The sequence below is a fragment of the Scomber japonicus genome, chromosome 1 (genome assembly GCF_027409825.1).
Source record: "Scomber japonicus isolate fScoJap1 chromosome 1, fScoJap1.pri, whole genome shotgun sequence".
Lineage (NCBI taxonomy): Eukaryota > Metazoa > Chordata > Actinopteri > Scombriformes > Scombridae > Scomber > Scomber japonicus.
The window spans coordinates 22443202-22466051 of NC_070578.1; the positions used below are offsets into that span (position 1 = coordinate 22443202).

The following is a 22850-nucleotide window of genomic DNA, read 5'->3' on the forward strand; positions in this document are numbered from 1 at the left end:
TTTGAGACAGCTCTGGCATGCTGTCGCTCTCTCCTGACCTGTTTGTGACGATGCTGTTGCTGCCGCTCTCCCAGTCTGTGGCAGGGGCGTTGCGGAGCAGCTTGTTCTTGCTGGTGTCCAAAGGAACTAGCAGGTAAACCATGAGGCTGGCGTAGTGGATGGCCTGGCTGAACACGGTGCTCTCCTCATTCTTCACCAGCTCCTGCTGCTTCTCCTTGCTCAAGCCGGGCCAAGAGCGCAGCTGCTCTGCTGCCAGGTCCATGGCTGTCTGCTCTTCATCTCTGCCCTCTGCAGGTGCGGGGCCCACATCCTGGAGAGGTCAGGGTTGGAGCAAAGTGGAAGAAGTGGTCAAAAAGATTCAGTAGAACTGGAAAGATTTTTTCTCGGATTGTGCCCACTTAAGATACAGTGATGCCTAGTTATACTGCTAGTTACGGAGTATTGATTAGCAAAGTAGTTAAAACTTTTCCCTTTAAGGTGTTTTAATTTTTCAAGTAATAAGAATAAATAAATATGTATATAATCAGACATAGCAGTACATGTCTACAGAAAAAATATATGCAATTTCTCATTCAAAAAATTATCTTGATCTCGTACAAATCTCAAAAGCCACTGGAAGATTCCAATCTCCAGGCTGAGAACCACTGTACACACACACAGATTACGCGAATCAAATACACTGGACAATATAACAAATGGCAATTGTGACTCGATGCTAATGTGGATTAGGCCTGCATTTAAACATTTTATTTTTAATCATTGTAACAATTATTTCTTGACTAATTGACCAATTATTAAGTCTATAAATTTTTAAACAATTGTGAAAAATGTACAGCCAAAGATGAACACTTTAATTGTCTTGTTTTGTCTGACTAACAGTTTGAAACCAAAGTTTATTTTCAGTTTACCATCACTTAAGACAAACAGCAGCAATTCAAAAGTTGGAAACAATGATATTATATAAGAAAAAAACTATTATTAATAAATGATTGATAGTAAAATAGTTTCCAATTAATCTCCTGTCATTTAGTCATTGCATTTTAAAGCAGTGAGGTTTATCAGACTTCATATTCATACAAAAATACACACAATACCTACTTGTCTTAGTATATTGTCTTACCTTTAGCCTGGCAGTGATGCGACCCTTCTCCTCTGGAGTGTTAAGATACAGGTCTCGGATCTGTTTCTGGACCTCGCTGTAGAAAGTGGCTTCCCAGAATTGCTGGTTGGTCCAGATGGGATGGTCCTGTATGCAGGTGTAGGCAAACTGGTTCACCCCAGCAGCCAATTTCTGCAAAATAGAAAGTAATTCCCGCAGTCAGGACAAAACAAAACAGCTAACTAGGTTTGTGGTTAATTTCTTATTCTATAACACAGGACTTCTGACAAATTCAGTAGATGTTCTGTCCCACTCCTGCCCACAACTATGTTTCAGCATTTATCTATGTGACACATAGCCCTTAAAAATGTTCAAGCTATTCTAGATAAATTTACTTTTCACTGAACCAACTTTAAAAACATATGAACTGAAATCAAACCTTTTTAAAATGCCGATAAACGTTTTTAAAAAGTTGAGGGAGCGTCCCTGTTTCTTTATGTCATTTTCTATACAGCAGATAACAACCAGATGCCGGATTGTCAGGCGTCAGAGCGGTGTTAAGGTTTATAGTGAAGATTTGGGTCAGAAAGGCATTCTTTCATATCTCTGACTTTTAAATGAAATGTATGTACTGACTATACAAACAGTCTAAATAGGAAGACAGACAAACTAAACTAAAACTTTACATGCATAACTCTTCAACCCCAGTCAATGCAAACACATGTGCATAGCCAAACTTGCATCAAAATCTATGGTCAAAACCACATGTATTTCAAATTCTAGTGAAAATCAAAGTTTCCAAGAACACAAAATATGTCAAGATACATTACAGAAGATGTTCATAAAATCATATATTTCCATGGGATGGAACGATGTAGCTACAAAAACATCTTGAATTTGAATTCCTCCATTAACATAATATAGCTTCAATGAAGACCTGAAACAAGCTGATATAAAATAATATGTGATACTTTAAGACCATTTTGAAAAAGAGGGTTTTTTTCAACATTAAATGTGACTTATTACACTAATTTCCAGCTCTACACTTTCATTCTGGGACTTGATCAGAATAGCTTTGCATCAGAAATAAAACCTCCTTGTTTATCTTATATTGGCCTTTATGCAATCGTCAGTTCAGCCTTTGTATCTTAACAGGCAGTCTTAGCTCCTATCTTTGTAAGGCCCCCCGCCCAATGGACCCACTTTTTTCTGATTGGTCAGCTTCCCAGAAGCCTGTGGAGGGCCAGCTGTATCAGTCATTAAGTTACTGCTTATGAAAATCCAACATTTCCTACTTTCGCCCCTACTTATTAAAAAGTTTTAAATGACTAAATAACAGCACACTTTCACTGCATACAGGAAATGAAACATGTTCCTCACCGAATTAGCCAAACTTTGTCAACAGTGCTAAAAAGCAGTCAATGCAACATAACATACTGTATGGAGATATTTGGAACTCTTTGTTCAACGGATCAGTTAGAAATAATACCAGGGAGGAATACAACAAGCTGAAAGTCACACTGAAGATGATGTTTGATGAAGATATGCAGATGACCACCACAACTCCAACAGGTAAACAACTTATTTTAATTTGCCCTACTTTATGGAAAAATACTCAGCGTTCCAAGCTGACTCAACTAATGGTTCGGTGTGACTACCCCCAAAAACAATGGAAAAATACCATAAAGTAGTGCAGCAGAGCAGTGAATAGATGACCTTACAAAGAAATCTGTCACGAGCTGACGTCCACTCAAGCTGAAAGTACAAAAAACTGTTGGAAACAGAGCATTGAGAGCAGTGTGGAGCTGGTGCTCTTTACTCACAGAGATTACTTCTACATATGTTTACCTCATTATTTGATACTTTGGCCATGTTTAATATGAAAATCCTACACTGTAACATTATATGTATGACTGAAAATAAGGGAAAGCATAATTTGTCCCCTTTAACGCTACTTAAGGGCCCTGGATGTTGAATAGTTTTTATTAACACTGACAGCTGCTTCTATAGAGAGTAAACACTGTGCCTGAAACATCTGTATTTGTTCCTGCATTATCCATTGGATCCTCATCCCACTGCAGCCCTCTTTTTGCGAGCAGTTAGAGTTGGTTGCAGGTTTGTTTCTCATTAAGCATTTTGTCAAGAAAGGGTAGGGCTCCAGTGAGTGCTGCTTGAAAAATGGGTTTGTCAAAATGTTGGGGAGAGGTGGGAAAACAAAAAACAAGCCAGCCGTGAAATTTAAAGTGAAATCAATCATTTTCTGTGAGTCGTAACTTTTAAAACAGATAAGAACCCCTAATGGGCTGAAGAGAGCACCTTATGTTTGCAAAAACAAACCCATGAAGGGAACGTACAGTGCTCAGCTAAAAGCGCTAAAGCTGACCCATGCATGCCTGACGCATACAACAAAATACCACAGAGCAATCCGGGGAATACTACAAAAAAAATATGGTCTCAACTAGAAGTACTGTGTGTCAAAAGAAAAAATGACAGGCCACAAACCAACATTCACCAACGGTCTATCTCCCTGTAGAGTCTGTAGGCCACGGGTACGGCTCGAGCCTGTTATTAGATTAGCTTCTGATTTCTTTCCCCTGAGTCTGACACAGTGCCGTGGTTTCCATTATCACTTCATAGTTTACCTTTGAAGGATGAGAACTGGAGGGGTTACAGTAATTATAACAGACAGAACCAAAACAGCTCCATTCCCAGTATTACGGGCCAGAAGCCAAGAGAGAGGAGAGCTGGGAGGACGGGGGGCAAACACAGAGCTGATGCCCATACAGCAGCTAACATACAGGCCCTCACTATGTCTTGGTTTTGATAGACTATCTACCAAACTATTTCTTCACTTAAAAAAAAAAGAAAAAAGAATTGATTCACAGTTAGAAATAGTTATTGTAAATTGTATGACTAACATATGCTGCCAAAGTCTCAAGCTGCTTTTCTAATTGACAACGGTGAAACCACTTTCACAGGAAGCATGACACAGCTGACCTCTGCTGAACTTTCAGTAAATTTCAAGGGAAGAATTTGGGATAACATGCTAATGACCGAAGCCAACAAGAAAAAAATAGAAAATATGTGGGACACTGATATAGATAGAGAACAGGAGTTGGTAAACTCTGTACAACATTTTAATATAGATTCAGAAGAACTCTATCTAAGCTTCTTATCACTTCCTCAACAAAATAGCAATTCATATTTCACATAATGAATAATTCACATATACTATCTTTTGAGGCTAACACCAATATTTAAATATTTAATTTTTATATGTATGTTTATTTGTTATTGACATTTTGTCAGTGCTCTCTGGTGGACATATTATGTAACAGTGAGAGAGATGCAGCATAGAAAAGTGTCTTTAATTTGTGGGTTCAGTAAGTTTCATGTTATGCTTTGCTTCTAAACTATGAATTCACCTCCTCTCCCACCATCTACACTACTGTCACCAATGTCACCTGAGATGTACAAATGGTGTGCTGCTTGCAGTAAGTAGATCACTGGGCAACATGAGAATAACATTAATAGGAGCTTGTTTAGAGGATCTGTTTTTCATCAGAAACAAAGATGATTATAATAACTTTGATATCATCAGTGGAACAAATCACGCTGCCCTGAGATCACGAATCTCCTGAGGCCAGAAATGCTTTTAAGAGTGGCTATAACAAAAGGATGGAGATGCATAAAACATGGCCAATAAATAGTGACAAATACGATAAGAAGAACTGCAGCCCTTAGAGTAGTCCCGTAACACCTCTCTGTCACAGCAGTGTGCTACGTGTCTTTCAGCAGATGTTGTGTGGGTGGGTCTGTGTGTGTGTGTGTGTGTGTGGGGGGGGTCTATGTGTGTGTGTGTGTGATTTGTCCATGCTGTCTATAGCCTCGCTGTACTTTTGAGATATGTGCAGGTCATTTTGACCTAGGTCATCTCTTCCTAATATGATAATACATTGAGCTTACAGACAAATCCCAAAGACAGATGGACAAGAAGGAGGACAGAGAAGGGGAGAAAAAAGGAAAAGGAGGAGGAAAGGAAATAAGGAAGTAAAGATGAAGGGGAAGGAGGGAGTATACCACTATCAGACACATCTGGCTGTGTGACTTGACTAGTGAAGAGGAGGAATGCAGGGTTGAAAGGGCGAAAAACAAGCAGAAAAACCCAACCAGAGACAGAAAGCAGAAAATGCTGTGTTTAGGTCAAAAAGAAAGAGGCTATCACAATTTGAGATCATGTTTTGAACTTTGGGACATGATCCCAAAGTTCATGGTATTGATGGACTGTGGCGTTCAAACATCAGTTGGACAGCCATACAACAGTGTCTCTCAGAGTGAGAGAGGGTGCATGTTGTCACTGAAGGGAGATCATGCTTAAATGCAGACACTGAGTGAAGACTATCATGTCTGATATGTCGCCAGCTGTGGGGAAGCAACATTATTCACTATTATTATTGTTTTGGAAGAATTCTTAGCATTCCTGAATTGTAGATCCAAAGACAGACATTATTTCTGGACAAGTCCTCTGTGGGAATGCATGCCTGACCTGCACACAATCCATCTACTCATTTTTGCAATTCTCTATGAAGTCAGTGTATTGTGAAGAAAACTACAAGCATCGCAAAACCTTGATGAAGCCTCCGTTTGAACAATGTATTTACATTATTCAGTCCCGTAAAACAAACAGAGAAAAAACAAGTTGAAAGTCAGACTAATAAACAAACCCCTCATGGCATCCATAGGCCATGACTGTGTAGAAACACGATGTACAAGTAACATAAATGTTCCAAAATGAAGTAAACATAGATACGGTAAGTCAAGAGCTAGACATCTCTGATATATACAAGGATCACCCAGTACGTCATTTTCATTGTGAGGACACGGTGTAGAGCGGTTTGGCAGAGCGAGTTGCCAAATCCCCCCATGAATAAACTATGGCTGAAAGAATGCTAACAATCAAGTGTTCGAGCTGTGTAAGTCTTCCAGAATTGTGTTTGTGTTTTTGACTTGCTGCTGGATCCAGCCTTTTACTGTGGTGACATATTCATATGTAATAAAAAAATATTACATGGTACTGCAAAGGGCAAAATAACAACTGACTCAGACGTCAATGACACCTGCTCATTTGCTGATAAACTCACCCTTCACTAGATAATGAATGGCAGAGGAACTGACATAAGATTAGAGAATCACAACAAAATGTAAAACCTCACCTTTAACAAAGTGCCACTGTACAAAGGTTGTGCTGCGTTTAGATAAACTTTACCAACAGGAGACAGGTGACACCATCCATGCATGATCCAGGCTAAAAGATATTTTGCAAATCAGTTTTAGGTTCCTTCTATGTGAAGTATTAACAAATGCTGCTCCATGTGTGCTTTAGAATGAGCAAAACATTCAAGTAGGGTCACACTGAAGGCAAAACAAAGAAATGGGAAAGCAAAACAAGTGAACATAGAATGTGGGTCAATAGCATAAGCTGTTCAGTGTCAACATATGGTCTGCAATACAATTTAAACCAAACACTGTCTATCTCTCTGTGGCAGTGCTGGTTCTGGGAGCAGACGGTTGCATAGCGATGGAGCTTCCCATGTTCCACGACCTGGAGCCTTAAGGGCCATGGGGACAGTACGACTGTAAGCATGAGCGCAGTGTGAGCCTGCCAAGGCCTGTCCAAGAATACCAAACAGGGACTTGACCAATGTCTGACTCCTGAACTTGAACTAACAGTATTTAATGTTCACCCACTGTTTGGCATCCATTAGCTTTATCTCCTATGAATACTTGCACAATAAGTGCAAAATATCCACTGTTGATTAAACTTTGTGTCAGACACATGTTGGAGATGCAATAACACGATCACCCCTGACTTAAAGAATATCAAGAACGGTTTCATTTTCAAATAAATTCATACTGAGATGTCTTGCAAAACATGAACATTTGCTGGAATTTAAAAGGGAAATACCTCCTCTGTTCCTGCTTTGGAATAAACTGAGCTAAATTACAGTTTCGTTTGCTTGCTCTTGAGACTGATTTAAAATCAATGTCAACATACAGTTAAGTAGGTCAGTGCAGACATTTTGATCAGGTCAGTGGTTTAATTTTCAGTATAACCAACCTGCTGATTTGGAACATTTCCAACTCAATTTAGTGGTGTTTACAAATATCTGACCTTTCTTTAAACATCATTGCACCATTACATCCTAATCTTAAAGCCTGTCGGGATCTCCTGCATTACTAGCAGACTGAATACAGAGAAGTGCAATTACATGAGTCCAACATCAGCTCAGCTGTGTGAGAGATTGTTTAGTTTTAGATCTTAGATGAGAATGTGGTGTTTCAAACAAATGCGTCATGAAAATAATTGTGACCACATGGCCCACAACATCTAAGTGCTATGTTTTTAGGTTAAAAGCCAATTAAACAACAGCTCAAATGAACCTGTCTTTCCTGGATTTTTATAGCCAGCACTGTCAATTATATCTCACCGATTCCTATTGGGCTCAAAAACTGAAAAAAAACCCCAATAACTCCAAAACAAAACAAAAACTCCACTTCAAGACATGAGACAGCAAATTACAACCCCCCCCCCCCCCCCCAAAAAAAAAAAAAATTACTGTCACAGTCTCGTCTGGTCACATTCAAGGACTGGTTGATAATTTGTCAAGTATTTGGTACTCTTTTCAGAACACATAACTATTGTGATATATAAGCAATGGTTAGGAGCCAACAGTAACAGTCTCTCAGGTTTCATGCTATAAAGATGATTGGGAGTGGTGGTGGAGGGGGGGCTTCTGAAAGATGAGATGTTGCATTTTGGATATTTTAAATGCCTGCTATCTAAACCCATCATGTTATGCATGCTGCAGTGTCATGGTACATATTGTTCTTTGCAAGGCATCCCACTCAAACTTCAGCTATCAAACTTTTAAAGCTGTGTTTTGTAATACTCAAATTTGCGAATGTGGGAAAAATGTTTGTTGAACATGTCCAGAAACAGGGTGTGAGGGATCAATGGTGAGATGTCAGGATCATGTCGGGTCTTTCAATCCACACCCATGATGACAGCTGCTGGGAACTGATGGAATGCTTCATTACCAAGCTTTGTTTTTGTCACATTTCCCCTGAATGATCCTTGCACCAGTAAACCAAAGATTACAGAATCATTCTGGCAATTTCCCTCCTGACCTCACTCTACTTTTCACCCTTTGGGTTAGGCAGAGCTCAAGTTTGTCACCAGTTCCAATCATCTGTAAATAACAAAGAAAAAGCTGTTGCATTCTCAAAATAGCTTCTTTTTTTTCAGTGTCTTGTCAGAGCCAGACAAGAAATCATTTATATTGTTCTAAGACAACAGGAAATCGCTCCATTGTGTAATAGTTGTGAATATACTTTAATGGATATTCTGATGAAACAGAAATTGAATTAAGAAAACACTGATATAATTCATTATTTTTCAGTGCTGGTGGCCCTAAAGAGAAACAAAAAGAAAGAACACATTTGGTTTATCTGGGTGAGTTACATCAGCCTGTAGCATGTGAACTGGATGAGTCATGTGGCGGTGGAGAGGGGGTCAGGTCCCAGACCAGCCCATCAGGGTATGGCAGTGATACCCAACAAAAGCCAGTGCGGACAGTTGTGTCTGTGTCCATAGCAACAAGCAAGCTGTGGGAACATAGTTGTGGTGAGCACTGCAGATACCCTCGGTTGATACTGTGGTTTGGAAACCAAAGGCCACAACCAGTCCTTTACACTCTGCTGTGAAGGTCTTAACATGTTGCTCTGTGCATGTACATGCTTGGGGAAGATCAAAGGTCAAAGGTTAAGAAAACTGCTCTTCCTCTGGCTACAAACATTTCTACAGTGCAGTGTCAAAGGGGACATATTACGCACATTGCTCTATATGTACATACTGGGGCTCTGCTGGTATACCTTTGCACGATTTACATTTCGAAAAACTGTCCACAACAGGAATTGTCGGCGGACATATTAAAAACCCTCTTTACGGAGATAGCTTTGGGGCTTGTTGAGAGCCTCAAACAATATCCCAATATCCAATGCCCCTCATTTTTTTGAAAGTAGCTTCAGTGGCAGGTATCTCAAAACCTCGGCAGTTAAAATCTAAAATATACATGGCCAGATTGCACTGGAGGTTAATGACTACAGACTCCATTCAAAAGTCAAAAAGTAGCCACATGTCTCATCTATATATGTGTGTAATTTGGTCTTTCTATGTTTTATACTCTTTGATCTGCGGACCCACATGTCCACCCTATTCCTCTCCCATTCAATCCTTAATCTACCTGCTGTCTCTTGTCATGCTCTCCAATCGTTAACTACCATGGCAACTACTGTGTGTGTGCAGCTGCCACAAGTTGAAGCACTGAATTCTTTTGCCAGTCCTCTTGATATCTGTGCAGTCTGTCAACTATTTCACTGACATTGCTGTCAAAGTCTAGATCAAACACAAACTATTACAAGAGCATGACCTACAAACCTATCTACAGGTTTTACTGGAAATAAGTTCCTTTCCTGTTTGACTCATCAAAGTGTTGGCAGTTGCTCAGTCCAAATGTCTACACAGACAGACAGAGGGAGAGAGAGCGAGAGACAGCATTAAACTGTGTGTGTGTGTGTGTCTGTGAGTGCGTGAGTGTGTGTGTGTCTATGCGTATGTGTGCGTATGTGTGTGTGTGTGTGTGTGTGTGTGTGTGTGTGTGTGTGTGTGTGTGTGTGTGTGTGTGTGTGTGTGTGTGTGTGTGTGTGAGAGAGAGTAATGTATGTCTACTTATTCCAGTGTATCTAAATGCCCCTAACAGAAACCTTTCCTCTTCGTCACGGCCCAACGTGCACAAGGGTGTGAGGTCCCACCCAACGCTGCTTGCAGCTTTAATGTTTTTTGTTATTTGGTTTGACTAATCCTTTAGACGCTACATAGGCAACCAACACGTGACCAAGTATTAGTGTGTATGCATAACAAAGAAAATGTGAGAAAAAAAAACATTGAAATGAACTCACATCCTGTACTGTACATCCTTTCTTTCAATTAACTTCCTTACCCTGTAGAAGGCTGTTGACAGGGGCAGCAGTGCAGAAGCCACAGTGTACTCCTCTGAGCTGGAACAGTCCTGTGGATCAAACAACAGGGGAGAAGTTAGAGCAGGGCAAACACAGCAAGAGACATGTTACTATGAACACTTGAACAAGCAACACAGGCTCCCAACAGAGAGGTTACACACACCAGGGCTGGAGGGGAAACATGAGTGAAGACATTTATATGAGGTTTGGTAACGGTATGTTTTGAAGTAATTATGTGTTCCCAAGAAATAAGAACAAAAATTGTGTCTTTCAGCTCCTGACTGACGTGAATCATCAAGAACTTTTCAGCCTGGGCCATCATTTTGTCTCTTAGTGACTAATGGGGACAACAGTTTCCGTTTGTGAAACTGGTCTAGTGTTGAATGAGAGTGCTTCAGCCAGTAGCTACGAAATAGACTACAATGTAATTCAACAGGGCAACTGCGCCCTGTTAATTTATGACCATTGAAAGTGCTCAGATTGTTATTATACATTATGCAAAGGACCATACGGAGATTTAAAACGTTTTTCTTTAACTTTCACTTGATCTGGTATGTTTCTTATTGTGTCCAACCAAATATCTTTCTCTGAAATCTCACGAGATAACCACTTGCAGGAAGACAGCTAAATAATAAGCTAAATATTCAGCCATCCTTTGAAAATATTTTAGATAAAAATAAAAAAAATCTGAGCATCTCAGTGGCAAAAACAAGCAATTTTTATGGATGTACATTGACAGGGGCGTAATAGCTCTAAAGGATTAAACTGCAGCCTGTTTTGTGGCTGCTGGCTGGAGTGCACTCACTCAGTACTGCCCTCATTTCAAAAATTGTTCATTAGTCTCTTATACACAAAATGATGGGAAAATGAGGTAGAGGTTGAAAAATCCTGACGTTTCCCTTCAAATGTGATGCTTGAAAAAAAGTCTGCCAAACCACTTACTCTGCTCTGTTCCACTATTAGGACATATGCTTTCAATAGCCTTATATAATCCCTGCCTTGACACAATTGTCAGAGCACTCCAGTCTTCAATTTATTGGTAATTTTTATGTTTTGCATTCTTGAACTAGATTGCCATACAAGACTCATTCAAGACAATCATAAGAATCCATTCTTTTTGGCCATAAAATGCTGTGTCCATTTATCAAGGAGCCTTGACTAGCCAGAAACCAAATTGAATTCTCTTTTTTATTTTGTTTTTTATAAATCACAGTTGAAAATATTCCCCCTTTTGACTTTTATACACCATGCCAAAGAGTCTTTGTATTTAGGATTGTTTCAGGTCAAAGAGGCAGCGCGTAATAGTGCTTTCAAGAGAATGGCATTTAGATGAAAAGTACATTAAGAGGCTTACAACGGGGGACTTAGGGGCCCAAACAAAACTTAAAGAGATCACAGAGAATGATGAGAACAGGAGAATTGGAGAAAATGATGCGAGTTGGAGTCAAAAGTACTTCATTCACAGGAAATTGGTACTTATCTGTGGTAAGCTTTGTTGGGATTTATTTGTTGAACTCTGTAGATGAGAATGGCTAGAGGAAACTTGATTTAAGACTGTGCACTAACAACAGCACTGATGCTGACCTGGTGCCGCACCTCATAACCCTCAGTGGGACCTCATACCCACAAAATGTACATAACACACATGTTCTTTCTTTTTTAACTTTAACATTCAGAAATCTTACGTTCATGACTGAAGTTTTTTTAAAGCTATGCAACACACTATCAGGGTCTATAATTTCGACAGGAGAGATAGGGAGAAGAATGCTGTGCTTTCTGATAGCGGTCTATAATGGGGGCCTATGTTACCACCATTACTCTAGAAAAACAAAACAACAGAAGAATGTACAGAGGAGAGAAAATGCAAAACACAAGTTCCACAGCTACACATGAAAGCATGGCCCCCTGTGGACTGAGCAACATAGTTTCTATTTTATTGTTCTTGTCGTTTGTGTTTTTCTTTGCAGTTATTTGGGCTGTGATAAAATGTTCCAGCTTGGAGCAGCACCAAAACATTGTTTACCGGCATCCTTAACAATGCTGTAGGTAACAGGAGGTTATGACAGAACAACAAGTGGAAATGCAAAAGCAGATAAGTGTGAATATTTAACAATGGGACTAAAATTCTGTGGTATGTGTTATTGGTTCTTTGAAACAGGAACTAATGATAACTTTCGTTATAAACACTGAAAAGGCCACTGTCCTGCTTCAGATGAAGAAAACAACACAAGCTTTGTCCTAATATCCGTGGAAAGAGGCCGCTTCAACATGTCACATGTCATATAAAGCAGACATTATCAAGTTTACTTAAGCCATCCTTATTATCACCTATCAACCTTCACCATAATCTCCAGGCAGAGAAGCAAAGTGACAGCTGCACGGCTTTGGCAAGTAACAAAGTGAACAGATAAGAAGTCAAATCTACTGCAGCTCTGAGATTAGACTGAAGGAAAAGTGAAAACTGAGAAGTGGAACAGAGCTGTTTCCATTCTATCATCACCACATGAAGAACTTCACAAAGGTAAGTCAATTTTATTTAGGACTCAAAAGGCAAACACTGAGATGAATAGATCCACATGGTGCATGGTGGGGAGTATGTTAGCTTGTTTGGGATTTCAAGGACCGAGGGAGAGGAGGGTGTTTGCTAGGACACCCTGCAGTCCTCTTTTCCTCCTATTATTTACTACATATCTCACCGTTTTTTCCTTCATTCTTGAAGCTACAGGAGCTATGATGACTAACATAGCTAGTCAGCTCAAAAATGTATGCAGCAAACAGAAACAAATAGCATGTGACAGCAAAGCTACAGGATGTGAACAAACAGCAGCTTCCTGTGTGTTACAGAAAACGTAGTGCTTTTTTCAAGGAAAGCACTTATGTCATGAGAATTCTGTAGTTACGAATATACAGAAAAGTCTTAACTCAGAGGCTTTTACTGTTAATTGCAGGTTGAATCACCAATAGGAAGAGGAACAAGCCACATAGTTGAACTGTGTGGTGTCCAGACGAGTAACAAACAAAGATTGCATTGCAAAAGCATGACATTCGATTAAGGCCGATGTTTACCTGGTCATACTGGACATCCTAGAGAAACAGATATCAGAACATGGGAATGATACCCAGTGCAGATTCCCAGTGACTGTGTTACGCAAGGCAGTCCATCAAGGCCACTAAGGCAGACAGGGGCCATGTTCTCACAGCAAGAGACAAATTTATGATCTAAATAATGTAAAAATGAAATGAAGTCATCTATTCACTATTAAAAGAGATGTTCAAAGTGCTTAAAGAGCTGAAGGGGACAAGGATTGAAACTATTTGTCAAGTTGTTGCAGCCTTCAGGCTCCATCAGGGGCAGAGGGTACACTCAGTTGGTAGCGTCCCAGCTCATCAGCTCAATATTCAGCAGTCTGTGATTCAGACAGGACAGTGAGATAAAGTGCCTCCTACTTGTCCAACAACATCTGTGTGTAACGTGTGTTTCTGCACACTGCTCTACATCAGACAGTCAAGCTCAATATAATGCGGAACTCATGGACTCCATGCCGTTGTAGCCGCTTCCCATGAACCTCCCGCCCTAATCCCCTCTCACAGTAAACTGCCATTCAGAGTGTGTTTTTGAGCACCATCATGAGGCCCTCGGCCATGAGAGAGCAGAGCACAGAGGGCTCATAATCCTATCTGACAGGAAATGGTTGGGATGCCAGGATAGATCCACAGCAGGACTCATTCCCCCACATGGCTTGCGCAACATTCACTTCAAGAGCTGGAGCAATGACCAGTACATATGCGTGTGCACTAACTCACACACACAAATAAATGTGCAATTAGCTCAAATTCCTTAATAAGCTTGTTACATTGTATGATTCATGGCAGAGAAACAACACAGATAAGGATATCAACAAATGTGAAAACAGGAAAAATGTGTCACTGTGAACATTTTCTGGTCATACCAACTCACTCTTCGGGAATGTATCAGCATTTCTCAAAATTATAACAAAATAAAAAGAAAAAAAACTAATTAACCAGCACTGACATGGTACAGTACCACCTGAATCTGATGTCCTAACATCTAACCTATTGTACATTTTTGTATGACATACTGCTTCCTGTGGCTGTGCTCCCCTGCGAACCTTTCGAAGGAAAAACATTGATTGCAACCAGACAACAGAACTGTTACTTAGCCTGAAGTTGACAGTGAAACGATAAATATTGTAATTTTCCCCATAATAGTGTCATTCTGAATCAATGTGTCATATCAACAGAAATGCCAGAAATCCTAATGAGGCATCATGCTGTCATTGTACAAAGAGCAAGCAACATTTTTTACAGAAGAGGTCACTTTGGCTTTGTAAAGTCCTGATGGATCCCTTACACACACACACCCATGCAAAACGCTGACAGTGGTGCACACACTGCAATATCATTTTGGGATTCTTACGTGGCTGGGCGTTGAAAGAAAGGGCAGAGTGCAGAATATGAAAGTAATTAATGGCCCAGCAATTTACTATTTATATTCCTTTCACAGCTCATCTGAGACAAACCCCTCACAATTGAGTTGAGACCAAGAAATGAAAGCCAGGAACAAATGCCTGGCTTCGATGTTAAAGAAATACAACAAATGACAAACAATACACAATAAAATCTATTAAAAAATAGTGAAAGAAAAGCTGACTGCATCTTTTTGCACGTTGTGGTTAACCAAATTCAAATCCCTTCTCCATGTGTGAACTTTTCTTGCACGAGTAACATTGGTGTCAAATTTGTCTTTAAAACTTGCTCGGAGACTTTTATTATTTACATATAAGAATTATACACAGACAGACTTAACTCCATACTAAAAAAAAATATCTGTAGTAAGTCACTTGTTCTTTCGTTTACTAGTATTATAAACACATTAGTTCAAAAATAGACAATGCATATCAGCATTATCCTCTGAAATGAGTTCACCTGTTTGTGCTGCAAACAGCAGACAATGAATATCTGTATTTTTCCAGATGTGAATGACAATTTCAGTTTACTAAGAGCTGTCCTTGACAAAATGAGGAATATGAAATTGACTAGAAAATGCATTTCACATTTGTCTCTCCTCATGGCAGAGATGGGGAGATTTGCTGCGTTGTTCATTATTTTCACTGATCTGTTCCAGTAAAAGTTAACACATCAGGATCTCAATTTAACACAAAAAAGACACTCTGGCTGACACGCTATAAGATAGCACCTAAACAACATGCAAAAGAGCCATGCAAAAGAGCTGGTTGTATTAACTGAACATCTTGCAACTCTCCAGCCTTTCAACACATACATATCACTGACAAACTAATGTGGAAGCAGCACATAGTTCATCACTGATCTTAGAACTGAAGACAGTCAGACGTTACGCAGCATAAGTTGGGTGATGCAACAACTCTTCCTGCATTCGTGGACCCAGTTTGCAAATCAATAGCCTTGTCATGTAGACAGAACTTTGGCCAAAATCATCAATGCTGCAGTCGGCTTCATTCTCTCCCTTTTTAGAATTGAGGAGCAAATGACATGTCAAATGACCTTGCATGTTCCTGGCCCGAGCAGATGGTGGGATTAATTGGCTTTCTATCATTTGGGGGGGCGGGGGGGTGACTGGAATCCAAAGTTACTCCATAAAATCTGCACTCCGTGAGGACTGCTTAAAATTATTAAATTCCCTGGAAAGGCCTGATTCAAGGCAGTAAAACATGTGGAACTACCAATAAAGACTCGGCTGCTCTGGTTGAGTGAAGCCTCACTGACTCTTTATGAGCTGCACAAAAACACATTACTTACTCACTTTGACAAGTAGCCGAGGCATGAGGGCACCAGGAAGAGACAAACATACTATCTGATAAACAACGAGCAGTATTGTTGGGATTCAGTCTTAAGATCAAACTTTTGTAAACGAAGACAAATTTGGAAATTAAGGAAAAACAAGTTGAGAAGGAAGCTCAGGCGTGTAGAGCAATATGATGTAGAGCAGTACATCATGTGTACTTCCACATTACTTTAGCTAAATTAAAACCAGTTTGAACTCATAAATATGAAGCATCTGCTGAAAATTTGGGGTTCACGGCTAAAAATACAGCCAGATATGTATTTGGCATCTGTTTTACATATTGTTTGGGTACAAAGTCGGAGGAAGAAAATATATTTTTGGCAAAATGTTGTCAATTTCTTTTTTTTTATTATTGTTTTAACAGATTTTAAAACAGGTTTTATGTATGATGCAATTTCACTGAATGTTGCTTCATGTAAGAGATTAGAGACAGATAAAGTGTAGATTTAGTTTTCTCCATAACTTTTCAACGACAGTAATGTTGATGTGAACAAGAGCTGCAATTAACGGTTGTGTTGCTTTTTTTCAGACTAAGGCTGCACATGCAAATCAGGTGTTGAGAGCTGCTACACCACCAGGGGAGAGCAATTCGAGCGAGTGCCATAAAACTAGGTTTGAGTCCGATAGGATGTAGGTGACAGCATGCAGTGCACGGAGTGCATAGGAGAACGTTTTGTATGTTTGTTTTGCTTTCAAGCAGTCGAGTGCAGAGGTGTTCATGAAAGAGCTGGCTCTAGTCTTTTCTTAAAGATTGAGAGGGACTCTACAAATTGAACAGGGTTTGGTAACTGTTGTTGTTATGGTTGTACCTGGCACCTTTCATTGGCAGAGCGTTGTGAGCCAGAACAAGGGAGTACACCTGAACGAGGGAGTTCAGGTGTAGATGGGAGCTGTTTTAGTTGCTGTTTTGTAAGTGAATGTAAGTGGGGATATTGAATTTGATGCAGACAGTAACTGGGAGCCAGTGGAGGGATATGATTAGCAGGGTGACTCAATGCAACATTTTCTAATTTAGTCCAAAACACAAAAATATTTAAATTACAGCGCATAAAACTACAAAAAGTAGCAAATCCTCACTTTAGTTTAAATATTACTCAAACAGTAAAACAACAAACAAACATAAATTGTTGCCAAATACGTCTCTGTTGAGGGACTAATTGAGATATTATTATAGTAGTAGAAGTGTGATGCTTCTCTTAAAGATAATATCAAGTTCTTAAAGTGCAAGAAATTACTTTGCCTCCATGGCAGCTTAAATTTTTAATCTGTTTACAATGTGGGTGCAGAAGAGGACTGAGGTGTGAGTCTGTGAATTACCTGGAGGGCACAATTCATCATCCGAATGACGTAATCAAACTGTTGGTGGTCCAGTATAGCACGATTTTGCTGGACGTGAAGACTCAGTTCCTCAGTCAGACACTGGCGAGCTGCTTTGCCTTTCATGGCGCGCAGTGCAGCTGGCAGAGTCTGTTAATAGAAAAACAGAGAGTGTTTTGGTAAACAAAAAATATCTCTAAATACAGTGACTGACCCGATGAGATAGCAATGACATTTAGCAACAAAATTAATGAGTGTGTGTAGCTTATATGTTAAACTCACTGCAATCTTTGATAGTCATTGCTGGAATGGTATCCATGTAGGTCATTTTTAAAATTTATGATTTATTTAAAAAATATAAAAGGATTGCAAATCCCATTTTTTGATTATTATTAATGAGCAATGTATCTTAAGTTAGAGAGACCTTTGGAGAAAACAGACCCTTGTTGTCAAGTAACCCGATGAAGAGTACTGATTAGTGTCACTTATTTGATAATTGTTTACAGCAACACTCTGTACCAACACAGCACTTCTACGAACTGCAACCTACCGTATGGTTATTAGTGTTCACAATTTGGCAGAGCATGATTTATAGGCTCATTGGGGGTTCAGAGGATGAATGCTATGCATTCTTACATGTGGACTGAGATACAGGCCGGATTATATAACTCCTATATGAAGCCAGTGGGATACATAAAGTAACTGGCTACCATCCCATTTCTAACACTGTGGATACATATTGGACATATGTTCACCTGTGACCTCACATACATGGGGCCTCGAAAAAGGGAAATGTGAGCAGACATCTCATGTAAAGTGCTTCTGGATGCAAACTCAAAGTGCGAAGAACTGATTAACCACAAGTATTTGAGAGTATACTGTATCTCATTCCGTATGAGTGTCTGTGTACCAACTAGGAGATATTAGGACAATGAAGGTGTGGAGAGACCTACAGCTCCAACATAGGCTGCTGGATGGGTGTAACACAAAGGACAGATGCCAGCAGCTAATGAGCCTGTTGAGAGGTAGAGGAATTCCCTTGATGAAAGACAATATGCATCACCTTTTCAGTCTCCAGCATCTTGTTGTCAAAGATGAAGGAAATGCAGCTCCTCACCACCTCCAGTCTGCGAGCGCTGTTAAACACGGAGCCACTCTTGCTCATAATGGACACTGGACAACACAGAGGGACAGAATTAGGTGACAAATCACTGCACACGAAAACTACACCTGCTACACCTGCTACACCTGCTATTAGATCCATTTGTATTTATGTATGCCTGTATGTGAACATTACATGCTGATACTGACATTCAGAGCAATTTATGGTATTATGTTAGTTTAAAATTTGCCATACCAACAGGTGGTCCAGCAGGTACAACACACTTTCTCTCAGGTCGTGTTGAGGGAGGTGCACTGGTGTGCTTTGCCACACCTTCCTGCATCTGCTTCTCCACCTTCTCATCATCCAGCACGGGGAAGGGTACCTGGTGCACCCGCAGGTGGGATCCCTCCGACGGCCGAGGCACTTTCTGGAATGCCATGTGGGGGTTTGGGTTCTCCTACAGCGCACCCAACCATAGAACAATATATATTATTAGAACATGCAGCTGCCTGTATATACAGTAGATATACACCAGAACAGATAAAAATAATAAGGAAATGCAGATATCTGTCTATTACAGCACAACACCAGTACAACAACAAAAATCAATCAGTCTTACATTTTTGTATAGCTGCTCAGAGAGTTCCCTGATGTGTTTCTGCAACTTGACAGGGCTGACCTCCTCTTCCTTAAAGCTGTCAATGTCTAAGGCCACCAGCTACAATACACACAGAGTAAAACAAACAATCCAGTAAAATAGCATTCAAAGGGCTTTATAGATGAACAGTATTCCTTATCAAAAGATTGTGCATCTACCAGATGCTGGTGTAAAATGTCTCCACTTATAGTAAAGAGATACCTCATCAAAGAGATCGGAGGCTCGGTAAGGTGGACCTCTCTCTGAGACAAAGCCAGCAAAGGCCATGCCATCCAAAACCTTGGTAAGGAAATCATTCTCGATGAGGCCTCGCTGGCCCAGAAAGGCAGTCTGGATAATGTCAGAATTAGAACAGTTACAATCCCGCACAGATGGGAGCAATGTAATCTTGTTCATATGGACATGCTGTAGACTGAAAGCAAACATAGTTATCACAGCCATTTTTAGAATATGATCACAAAATCTTCCAAAATATCTCTGCAAGGGGCCTGAGACCAGCTTCTTTTAATGTTGAAATAAAGGATAAGTTCTTCAGCATGTACAAAAAGGGAAATAAATCTGGTTATAAATGACTACATGCAAATGAATTTAATTTACTTTACGCATAATTATTTGTGCTTGTGGGTAGAAGAGATAAAACACAGTTCACTCAAGCCTTCCACACTCAGTGATTCCAGACGAATAAGCAGAGCGTTTGTTTATAATAGAATCCATGTGGGGTACTTTGAGGATGATGTGCAGAGGGGTTACCACGGAGACACCACAGACACGAACAAACAAAAAACCCCGGCACAAAACAAAAATGTAAACCTAATACGTTTCATATGGCCCATTGCCGGGCTTTGCCCAAGGTTAGAGGACTATGTCCGCTGGCTTGCATAAACAAAAGGATAGCATCACGGAACAGTCATGAGGCCGCTACAGCACATTTCAAACAACATGCATACACACACATGTACACACAAACACACACTCTATACATGCCTGACAGGTTTATCTGTCTTTACACGTAATTCCACCCTCACTGCTGGACTGCTTAAAACATTCTTGGCAGGTTACAAGAACAATGTGCTTTCTGAGCAGCACTTGCTCAAGTAGTTCTATCTAAGGTCACATAATGGAAAATTACGTTTTTGAAACTTTTGAATTCAGCACTGGGAACTTCATTATGTCGTTATCTTACCTTGTGAAAGTGAATAACAGGTTCAGAATGGATGCGGATGAGCTGCAGGCAAGACCTGTAGCCCTGGAAGAGTTGTGCAAACAGCCTGAGAAAGACAGCCCTCACCTCCTTGTCCTGAAAAAACACACACAGAGACAGACAATCAAGCCTCATCAAACAGCTATGCCACAAATGCAGTACGATAAGTTTATTTTGCAACAGGCATGTTTTATTTGACATCAGGGTAATGCGTTACGTCAGTTAGTACCCTCACTCCCAACACTAACCTAATAAGTGACCTTTTATGTTGAAAGCCATCATGTCCTCCTCTTGTGGGAGGAGGAGGACGTTAATCCTTACAGTAAGACATCCTGAGAAGTAACTGGTAAAGGGAGGGCTTGTGGCTTATGACTTACCAACAACTTGAGGTTGGAGGGTGCAGTGCGAGGTGGAGGGAACGCATTGTCTGCTATCTCCAGATCAGGGTGCAAAACCTGAGGGAATGAATGCAACAGATCCTCTTATCAGGAGAAACTTTTGATAAGTGCAACAGAAACATTACGTGAACATTCCACCCACATGATGAGTAACCACATAGTAGGTCTTATAATTAAATAGTGTTGGATTAATAGAGTAACGTAAGCTTATCATTTTTTATCAGAAGTCATTAAACCTATTTAGTGCCTTTTGGGTTTATGTATGTGTGTGTGTGCTTGAAAGATGGACAGACATGTACACAGATAAAGAAGGAATTTTTGTTTGCTCTCTTCAAATGCTATCAACATGTTATTTTTTTAAATATGGTTATGTGCGTGTGTGTGTGTTTACCAGAGACAGTGCAGTCTGCGTTTGGTGTAAAAGAGGTTCAGGGAGCAGGGACAAGTGGATACACTCTGGAATTTTTATAGTTCCTCCATCCAGGTCAGCAATAATAACATCCAACTGGTGAAGACACATTAAACACAGGCAGGTCAGGTGGTTTGGTTGGAGCTGGAGGGAGGATTATGAGGAACAACACTTATGTCTGATTAAGTTCAGCCAAAACCAGCTAAATAAACATCTTGATGAGGGGCAGATTACTTCACCTTCATGTGTAAGAAAACTTCCTGAAACCAAAGTGCTTGTGAAATTAGAACTGGTCAGTGGAAAGTCCAGAACTGTTACAATGCATCCCCACTTTTTAGGCTATCAAACTCTAAAAGACTCAAATATTTGTTAATAATTGAAATGCTTTCAAACATTTCAACATGTTTGTACTCACCAGATCTTGGATTTCACTCTGAAACATGGAGTGCACTCCAATGATGAAGGGGGTGGGCGAGCTCAGCACCTCCAGCAGCCGTGAAGGCAGAATAGGGATGTATGGATAACTATACATAGAGGAGGAAATGTCAGTGGAAACATATAATACGCACAGTTAGACAAATGAAGACGGATGAGGAAGAATTACACAATGAGCCTAAAATATACTGCCCTGTATTCTAATTATGAATGCTCAGTTATGAAAGCTGAAAGGTTACAAGACAGTGGGAAAGACAGTCATTGCACATGGCATGGTGTTCATAAATGTTGCAATAATATTCTTTATGAATATTCTTTTGGAAATATCATTATCATCATTTACCAGAAACTCTGGTGGTACCATTTCAATATTTTATAATATTTAACCAAATATTATATGATATAGCATACTGTGTATTGTTACAGTAATACAGTGATTGACACATTGAGTATTGCTGCTTTCATTGTTATATGTTGTTATGCACACAAAATTTTGACTATTAATAATGAGGTTAAATTTACACGTTACACTTAAAATGCAACTGAGCCTTTTAGAACAAGAATTTTAATCTATGTCACAATGTGATGTAAATCCCAGATAATATTTAGTCTTACCAGCTCTACCTGTAACAGCGGACTTTTTGAATCACTCCCCTTTACTACTCCAAGTTGTGAAATATGATGTTCACTGAACTAATTTTAGTTGTGTTTGTGCAATTTGTTACATTTTAAAAGGACTTCAGAGTTATATCACAATGTAGGATGTCGAAAAAGTTTGCTAGTTTTGTTATTGCACCTTAGATGAAGTGAAACGTGACACAGTGACCAATACTGTAATACAGGGTTAGGTGTGGTTCAGGAGGTAGAGTGGATTGTCCTTTGATTGTGGTTTGAGTCTCATATTTGGTGGGCAAGACACTGAACATTAGAACATAAGTAGTTCACATACATATATGCAAGGGAGAAATGTCAGTATGGGTTACTAAATGTCTGCGTTTAAGGTGTTACAAGCATGATTTGTAACATCACAACTAGTTTTGAGCCATTGTGATCCAGTATTAAACACATATGATGAGGAAAATGGAACTGATCTTTCTGACAAAGTGACTGAACTTTTTCTTTTTTAGGGAAAAAACAGTACCAGTAATTTTGTATTTTTTAAAACATGTCTGGAAGGGATCTTAGGTTTAAATAAAATCATGTACGGATTATCACTGATTTTCAAAAATTACATCATATAAAAAGTAAATGTAAGACAGTGATGAAAGCATTTGTTCTAAAAAGGGAAGGAAATTCATCACCATC

At 39.7% G+C, this 22850-nt stretch overlaps 1 protein-coding gene across 3 annotated transcripts in view; it reads right to left on the bottom strand.

Moving 5' to 3' along the window:
• sbf2 (SET binding factor 2) overlaps positions 1-22850 on the bottom strand; it is a 98089-nt gene that overhangs the window by 27892 nt on the left and 47347 nt on the right. For all 3 annotated transcript variants that reach the window (XM_053324235.1, XM_053324218.1, XM_053324227.1), the window contains exons 8-19: positions 21526-21634; positions 21093-21206; positions 20681-20758; positions 20286-20399; positions 19304-19432; positions 19064-19162; positions 18697-18901; positions 18403-18512; positions 17340-17489; positions 10159-10227; positions 1121-1291; positions 39-310 (exon numbers count right to left, since the gene is read on the bottom strand). In XM_053324235.1, coding sequence (XP_053180210.1) covers positions 39-310; positions 1121-1291; positions 10159-10227; positions 17340-17489; positions 18403-18512; positions 18697-18901; positions 19064-19162; positions 19304-19432; positions 20286-20399; positions 20681-20758; positions 21093-21206; positions 21526-21634 — 1620 coding nt within the window. The remainder of the gene's footprint in view (positions 1-38; positions 311-1120; positions 1292-10158; positions 10228-17339; positions 17490-18402; positions 18513-18696; positions 18902-19063; positions 19163-19303; positions 19433-20285; positions 20400-20680; positions 20759-21092; positions 21207-21525; positions 21635-22850) is intronic.